Source organism: Oxyura jamaicensis, unplaced genomic scaffold (assembly GCF_011077185.1).
Source record: "Oxyura jamaicensis isolate SHBP4307 breed ruddy duck unplaced genomic scaffold, BPBGC_Ojam_1.0 oxyUn_random_OJ58795, whole genome shotgun sequence".
NCBI classification, from domain to species: Eukaryota; Metazoa; Chordata; class Aves; order Anseriformes; family Anatidae; genus Oxyura; species Oxyura jamaicensis.
Genome location: NW_023306523.1, coordinates 1 through 8,977, shown reverse-complemented (window position 1 = coordinate 8,977; position 8,977 = coordinate 1). Strand labels below are relative to the sequence as shown.

General features: G+C 50.4%; 1 protein-coding gene across 1 annotated transcript; it reads left to right on the top strand.

Annotated features, from left to right (window-relative positions):
* Nucleotides 1-64: 64 nt before the first annotated feature.
* LOC118158871 (olfactory receptor 14C36-like) lies at nucleotides 65-1,163 on the top strand. Its single transcript, XM_035313554.1, has one exon. It carries the CDS (start codon nucleotides 132-134, stop codon nucleotides 1,161-1,163), a length of 1,032 nt encoding a protein of 343 aa, XP_035169445.1. The 5' UTR covers nucleotides 65-131.
* The last annotated feature ends 7,814 nt before the right edge of the window (nucleotides 1,164-8,977 follow it).

Here is an 8,977-nt window from a genome sequence, read left to right as displayed (position 1 = left end):
TGTAGGGCAGGACTTGCTCTTCTGGAATCCAGAGCAGAGTCCTTGCTATATTGTCAGTCTCAGCTTTATACAAACCAGAGCTCAAGGAAAAGGGAGCTGCACAAAGGTTTTCCTGAAAGGACACAGGTGTTATGGTGGGTTTCTGTGAGAAATGGAGTAGATTTGCTCAGAGAAATCTAGCCTGTATTTCTCCACCTTGGACAGGCCTTTTTTCCCAGAAGAAGCAAATGTCCAACAGCAGCTTCCCGAAAGAGTTCCTCCTCCTGCCATTTGCAGACACACGTGAGCTACAGCTCCTGCACTTTGGGCTCTTCCTGGGCATCTACCTGGCTGCCCTCCTGGGCAACGGCCTCATCCTCACTGCCATAGCCTGTGACCACCACCTCCACACCCCCATGTACTTCTTCCTCCTCAACCTCGCCCTCCTCGACCTAGGCTCCATCTCAACCATTGTCCCCAAAGCCATGACCATTGCTTTGTGGAACACAAGGACCATTTCCTACTCAGGATGTGCTGCACAGGTCTTTTTTCTCTTCTTCTTGCTTGGAGCAGAATATTCCATTCTCACTGTCATGGCTTATGACCGCTATGTTGCTATCTGCAAGCCCCTGCACTACAGGACCTTTATGAACAGTAGAGTTTGTATGAAAATAGCAGCAGCTGCCTGGGGAGGAAGTTTTTTCTATTCCATGCTGCACACTGCCAATACATTTTCCATACCACTGTGCCAAGGCAATGCTCTGGACCAGTTCTTCTGTGAAATCCCCCAGATTCTCAGGCTCTCCTGCTCAGATGCCTACCTCAGGGAACTTTGGGTAATTGCAGTTAGTCTTTGTTTAGCTTTTGGTTGTTTTCTTTTCATTGTACTCTCCTATGTGCAAACCTTAAGGGCTGTGCTGAAGATGACCTCTGAGCAGGGCCGGCACAAAGCCTTTTCCATGTGCCTCCCTCACTTGGCCGTGGTCTCCCTGTTCATCATTACTGGCACATTTGCCTACCTGAGGCCCCACTCCATCTCCTCCTCATCCGTGGATCTGGTGGTGGCAGTTCTGTACTCAGTGATGCCTCCAACATTGAATCCCCTCATCTACAGCATGAGGAACAAGGAGCTGAAGGTTTCCTTGAAGAAACTGATTCTGTTGGCAGTACTTCAGCAGGACTAAGCCACCCATATTTATTCACTTTTATGTTGTTGTTGTTGTTTGTTTGTTTTCTCAGGCAATTCTTGTGCTTTGGACATTTTTTCTGACTACTTTGTTTGAACATGAATGTCTGGATTTGTCTCACTCCTCCAGAGGTACAAACCCAGTCCTTCTGTCCCAGAAGCTATCTTTAAATGTAGTGTCAGAGCTGTACTCCTTTTTGACCTCCCTGTAGTAAAAGGGGATGTCTTCAGTGCTGTGTCTGAAGTTTGAGATCTTTTTCCTTCTTCTACAGTCATGAATACTCTCAAGAAATGGAACCCTAAAGGGGCCTGCTGTTAAGCTTGTTCTCCATGTGTGGATGAGATCATTGGGTGATTTGCTAGGGAATGTGGGCTGGACCTAGCTCTCACTTGTGTGTGCCCAGAGCCATTGGAGATGGGAATGGTCAGGACAGATCTGCTCAGGACGGTCCAGCATGTGACAGGGCTCGTGTCAGGTGCTGATATCCCACTGCCTCCTACCCAGGAGAGCACAGGGATTATTCACAGACAGCCTGTTTCTAGGGGTGGGCAGCAAATGCAGTTTCAGAATGCCACATGGAGTCACCCAAAGAGCTAAATGGAAAACTACCTGGGCTAATTAGGACTCTGTAGTCCCGTGAGAAGCAGCAGAGACACAGGGGTTGCAGGGAAGGGAGACTGAGGAATGGCTCATGTCCCCTTCAATGAAGAACCATAGCCAGGATCTAAGGACATGGTCTGAGCCACTTGAAATTCCCTGTGGTTGCCCTGAACTCCTACAACAGTCACAGGTCCTTGTAGAGGGGGGTACATATGTACAATGACCCCTATCAGTCTGGGTTTGCTTCCCAGCCTGACCCCCAGCCACCACAACCCACTCACTCTGCACAACACCACCAGCAGCAGGGCCCTGTGGGGAGTCCAGGGAGGGGGCCATGAACAGCTGGCCAGCCCAGCACAGATGCACTCACATGGGGAACAGCTCTCTGGGAACACAGATGCCCCTGGAGAAGAGCAGGGCACTCTGGGAGTGGTGCAAGAATGGATGAGAAAGGAAGGCCTCTTTCTGACTGCACCAGCTGCATGGATGAGAAAGGAAGGCCTGTTTCTGACTGCAGGCTGCTCTGTGGCAGGGGCAGCAGGAGCTGTGTGAGGAGCCCAGGGCCCGGACCCTTCCGTTGTCCTGCAGAGTTCCTGGCACAAAGGAGCTGCAGGAGGTCAGGAATTGGGATATGCCTGACAGGAGAACAGGGGCATGGGAGGAATTCTCCACTTGCATGGAGGATGACATGAGAAAGAGAAAACTCTTCTTAAGAAGGAAGCAAGTCTGCCCTCTCAACCTCCTTCATACAACTGTGTTATTCCTCTGAGTGCTGGGTGGTGGTAAATTTTCCAATGGGATCAAAGAAGGTAAAACAAAGTGACAGCAAACAGGTTCAGCAGGTCCTCGGCAACCCAGCACAGATCCACAGCCCCGTAACCTCCAAAAGCTGGCAGAAGGAAACAAAACCCGTCTGAACTTTCCTTGCTTCTTAGACAATTTCCAGCAGCTCCAGCAAGAAGTCAGTGCTGATGAGAGGTCTGCGACTCAAAAGTGCTTTAGCCTGTCCCAGCAGAGCAGCTCCTGTGCAGCAGGAGGAGGTGACATGCTTTGATCCACTAAAAATTCTGCCATGAGCTGCTACTCAGGAGGAAATGGGCCAAGAAGGGCAGGAGCAGGAGGGAATGTCATCACACAGGCACATCCCCATCCTGCTGGCTGCTGTGCTGGGCATAGACTCAGCAAGAGAATCAGGCTACTTGGTTCTGCCCCGACAGCTGCCCTCCCTTCCCACCATGGAGTGGGCATGGAGGTCACCTGGGAGCAGCCTCAGGGCCTAGGATCTGATCCAACACGGGAAGAACACAGCCCATGGTGTGCTCACACTCCATGTTGACACTGCCCCCAGTGTGCATGCACTCCCCAGTGTGAACACCCTCAGTGTGCACGCTCACCCCATGAGGTGCACACACCGTAGGTATGAGTTCAGGATCAACAAAGAGGCTCTGCTCCATGTGCTCCAGGACTCAAACTAGCATGGTGTCCCAAAGGAAAATTCTCAGTAAAGCTGTTGGTCATTACAGAATCACCCAATAATGAGGACTGGAAGAGTCCAGTCCAAGTCCTTCCCCTTCAAGCATCATTAACTGGATCAGGATTTCCAGGACTGCATCTGTACATCCTTTGAGTATCTCCAGGGAAAGGGACTCTGAAACCTCTGTGGGCAGCCAGTTTCAGTGGTCATCCACCCACAGTATCACAAAACAACAGAATGGCAGAGGTTGGAAGGGACCTCTGGAGATTCTCTAGTCCAACCCCTCTGAAGAGCAGGCTCACCTACAGCACATTATGCAGAATGGCATCCAGGTGGATTTTGAATATCTCCAGAGAAGGAGACTCCACAACCTCTATGGGCAACCTGTTCCAGGGCTCTGTCATTCTCATAGTGAAGTGCCCCCCTCATATTGAGACAGAACCTCCTGTGCTTCAGTTTGTGCCCATTGCCTCTCATCCTCTCACTGGGCAAAACTGAAAAGAGACCAGCTCCATCCTCTCAACACCCTTCCCTCAGACATTTATATACGCTAATGAGGTCTCCCCTCAGTCTTCTCTTTTCCAGGATAAACAAGACCAGTTCTCTTAGCCTGTCCCCACACAAAAGGTGCTCCAGTCCCCTCATCATCTTTGTAGCCCTCCTCTGAACTTACTCCAGTAGTTCCATATCCCTCTTCTACTGGGGAGACCAGAACTGGACACGAGACTCCACGTGTGGCCTCAGCAGGGCCATACCTCTCTCGACCTGCTGGCATCACTCTTCCAAATGCAGCCCAAGATACCATTGGCTTTCTTGGCCACAAGAGCACATTGCTGACTCATGGTCAGCCTGCTGACCACCAGGACTCCCAGGTCCCTCCCTCTCTTGCAGGTCAGCCCCCAGCCTGTATTGGTGCTTGGGGTTATTCCTCCCTAGGTGCAGGACCCTGCACTTGCCCTTGTAGAACTTCATGAGGTTCCTCTTGGCCCAGACCTCCAGCCTGTTGAGGACCCTCTGAATGGCAGCACAGCCCTCTGGGGTATCAGCCACTCCTCTGAGTTTTGCATCGTCATCAAATTTGCTGAAAGGAAGGGAAAGAAGGAGAGAAAATGAATCAAATGCCCTATTTTGAATAGCCAAGTCTGCACGAATCCCAGCATATATGGGCTACAGCAATGTCTTCAGGAGGACTCCACAGCGCCTAGACACACTCATTTTTCTTTTCCTGCGCAGTACATTATATGTGACTACAATGCCAGCAGGGATGAGCATGATCACCTCTAACATCCCACAACTTTAATTCAATTGTTCAGGCTTCCCTTTCTAGTCAAAGGAGAGAAATCCATAGTCTCAATGGAGATGCCTTGGCCTACCCTGCTTCTGCAAAACTCCTTGCTCCAGAAAGGTGCCCATAGGTGTCAGGTCACATTCCCCAACCCAATTGGAGGGCTTCAGCTGTCCCAGGAGGGCAGTGTCTCTCACTGGGTGCACAACTGAGTCAACCCATGCATGAAGTTGCTAGGCAAATCTTTAAATGAATGGATAAACACATTTTTCTGACTGGCATCTAAGTCTTCAGTTTCAGAATTTTGAAGGTTGTCTACAAACTCTTGGGATTTCTTTTCGTAGGTCTAGAAAACATGCCAGCAATATGATGAAATTTACCCACTATGCAAATATAAATTTATACAGACATTTCCAAAAATACATGTCCTGTTGGCACTTTCAATGCAGAGCCCTTGTTGTTACCGTTGACCTTCCTGTCCAGATTCAATTTTACCAGAGCCTTAGCTTTCTTAACTTGATTCCTTCCTGCTTAGACAACATCTTTGTATTCCTTCCAGGTTACCTTTTCTCTGCTTCTAACCTCTGCAGGCTTCTTTTTGTGTTTCAGTTTGGCCAACATCTCCTTGTTCAGCTATGGATGCCTCCTGGCTTTTTTGCCTGACTTTCTCTTTGCTGAAATGCATTTCTCCTGAGCTTGGAGGAGGTGATTATTGAAGATTACCTAGTTTTCCTGGATTCCTCTTCCCTCTAGGTCTTTGTTTCATGGTACGCTACAAAACAGATCAGTGAATTGTCCATAATCTGTCCAGGACTGGGAGTTTACTGTGTGCCCTCCTTGCTGCCCTAAGTATCCTTTATGCCACGGATTCATGGGCACTGCAGCCCAGGCTGCCCTTGACCTTCACATTCCCCACCAGCCTCACCTTGCTGCTGAGAATGAGATCCAGCATAGCACTGGATACTGCAGAGTAAATGAACTCCATCCAAATGAACTCCAAATGAACTGGGTCCAGACCGATTCAGTATATTAGGTAAAATCTTTCTTGTGGGAACGGAGGGCTGAAGTGGAAAGCCTGATCCTCCTGGGATGAGGGGTCTGGAGCAAGACATTGGAGCAAGACAGTCCAAGAAGATGTAAGGCAAGGAGAGAAGAAGACTTGAGATGCAGCCAGAAAAGCACAGCTGGAGCTGGGACATAGAAAGCCACAGCTCTTCTGACACAGTGGGGCCTGTGCTGTTGGAGACTGAAGGGAGCAGAGAAATCCACATGTCCTTCCTGACAGGATTCATTTTTCCAGAATGGGAGGTGCACAGGGGCCTCCTTTGGTAGCCAAGGGCAACAAGTGTCCATGACTCCTCCCAGCACTGTTGGTCTCCCACTGCAGAAGAACCTCTGCCCTATAGTTGGAAAGGCAGAAGAAGGCCCAGTGGACACAGTTGTTTGTGCAGGTGCTTCAAAGGGCAAGAGATACACATCCCAGTCTATCTTGGGAGCCCCACACTGAAATGTAGGTGCACGGGGTCCATGTCCAAGCGTGATACAAGATCTCCTTATACTGGTGGTGATGTTCAAGGAAGAGGAGAACTGTTTTTTCAGCATACAGCAAGGAAGTGCACATCAGTTCTCCCAGTCCATGTCTTTTGTACCTCTTGTGGCCACTGCCAAAAGGGGACAGTCACCTTGAAGGCCTCTGTCATGCTCCTCTGACCCATTGTGGTATAATTGCCCAAAGTACCTAGGAAAATAAAACTAATATTCACATTTTAAAGAAAATGTACAGCATTGAAGAGGCTTTCAGGGTAGGGTGTAGTTACCTTACCTGAGTGTTCCCTAGGCTTCCAACCTTAGATGCTATCGCACTGGGGGAACCTGGTGTGTGGGCTCTAAGGAACAGTACGGAGCATAGTGTGGAGTGGAGACACCATGGCTAGGCTCTGTGACCAGGTGGGGACTCAATTGTTCTTGTGCAAACCAAGACCAATAAGCTGCACTTTTTGCTACCTTGAGCCAATGACCTGTCATGTTTTGACAAATGCTGTACTCTAGTGTACTTTTGCTCATTATAATATCATTGAAATACCAAAACACACCTCCCGCCCCAAAGCTACCGGCCTCCAAGGTATGACCACCTCTCACTGAGCACGTGCTCTGATTTTCTCTGAGCCTATTACTTTAAACAGAGACGGGAAAACTTTTCACCAATCATAACTAAGATATGCTTGACTAGAGTCACTCAAGCTCCACCTAAAAGATAGAAAATAATATAAATTGGCCAAAGAGAGAGGGATGTCAGGGAAGATCCCACCGTCAGGGGAGATACCATCCTGAAGGAATACACCATCCCGAGGACCTCCTGACTCCTGAGATCAGTCAACGGCTGAGCCTCTCTTCCCTCCATTGGGACGCCTTTGGGTGAGATTTGAACACTTGGGTATACTGTGTGTCTCTGTGGAAACTTAGAAATCTCTGTAGAGTCTTTGTGCCTTTTAACGTGTTAATTTCCAGGCTGCGCACCTGGGAATTCATGCATGCTAGCTTGCTTTTGCAGACAGTAAATTATCGCCAGCAACCCAAAGAATCTGTGTACCTGTTGCTGTAATAAATTGCACTTGACTGCATTGTTCCTAGCCTGATAGTTCTCATTGAACACGACTAGAGTAAGGGCAGTTACACATTATTGGTGAATCCGTGACCATGATAGTTCAGCACTAAGGGCGGTTAGACATGGCTGGTGAATCTGTGATTGTGATTGTGACAGTTCAGTACCCTAAATCCACACCGGACCTGTAACACTTAATTGGCTACCCTGCATTCAAGTGGACCCATAACTTAATTGGCTACACCCTTTAACGCGACAGGGTCCTAACTAATTACAGGACAGGAAATGATGATTCCCATAAGAAACACTTATTTTGATTTAAGAGAAAAGATACCACTGGAAATGGGTGTTTCTCTCTAGATGACAGAAGGAAGTACAGTGCATCAGTTTGATTCCAAGTTGATTCCCCTGGAGGGCCCAAGGACTTCTCAAGAGCTCCCTGTGCTGCTGAGCTGGGCCGCGCTCCTGGGCCCAACGGGAGCTCCTGGCAAGCGGGCAGCACTGCAGAGAGACAGCTCTGCCCAGGAGCAGCTCCTCTGCACAGCGCAGCAGGGCTGGGGGCACTGCCTGCAGGGGACAAGGGCGGCTGAGAGAAGGGAGGGAGATGTTAAAGGCAGTGTGGAGGAGGGATGCTGAGAGCTCAGTGTGGGAGAAATCTTCACAGCCCTGAACAGTGTAGGTCTGTGGCTGCAGGACAACGCAGCTGTTGTTCCTGCTGCCATCTCCAGATTTGCTGGCAAATCCCACAGCCTGCGGGAGCTTTCAGGAGGACTCAAGTTTCTTTGGATTAGAGGAGTATGGCAAGCTCCAGAGCAGGGATTACTTGTCCATACTTTGAGAGGTACAGGACATGAGGGTTCCTCCTCTTGGGGCTGGCTGCAGGCTGTGCAGCTGGGGTGCAGGTATTGGTGCCCAGGGCTGTGGTGTAGAGCAGGGTCCCTGCTGTGCCCCAGGGGCTGTGTGCTGGGGCAGGGCCTCTGCTGCCTGCCAGGCTCAGCACTCAGCCTGCCCGGAGATCTGCCCAGGGTGTTGTGGGGAGAAGCTGTGGGTGGAAGGAGCACCCCAGGAGGGCAGGGCAGGGTCAAGCTGCTGGCAGGAGGCTTCTGCCCAGGACAGGCTGCTCACAGCTCCAGAACATCAACAGGACGTCTCAGGGTTTGATTCTTTTAAGGGAAGACCAACTCCTGCACTACATGAAGGGAAGGCACTCTCGAGAATCTCCTTTTTTCACTTTCCTGCCCTGAAGGTCTCTGAGGACAGGTCAGAGCTGCTCCTTAGCCACCAAACAAAGGCAAATGTCCCTGTAAAGTGCCCTGAGACAGGTGGTGTCTGCAGGGCAGAGATGAGCACACAGCAGATGGGAGGAGGTTTGTGAGCAATGGCAGGGAGGAGATGTGGGGACAGGGAAGCAGCTCCCAGCAAGGACAGCTCCAGGCAGCAGACACCTGGGCAGGGAGGGAGAGGGAGCTGCTGCCTGAAACATCAAGGGAGGGGGGAATCAGGCACCCCCTGCCAGCCTGCAGGGTAGACACCTTCTCTGCAGCAAGCCCCTGCTCTCCTCTGCCACCCAGCACAGCATCTGCCCTCAGGGGCTTTAGGGCAAGAGCCACCTCCTCCTCAGCTGGACCTCCAGAAGAGGAGAGGAGATTGTCTTCTCCAAGGTGATACACAACGATGAGGATAAGAATACCTGCACTGCAGTGTCACTTCTGTAGCTGAAAAGCAAGATAAGAGAATGATGATTTCTGTGAGAGGAGTGGGTCACCAGTGTGGCTACTCAGACGGAGGGCTCGAGGAAACACGCAGCCGTCCAGGTCCTGGGCTGCAGAGTGTGCCCCAGCCTTCTGTCG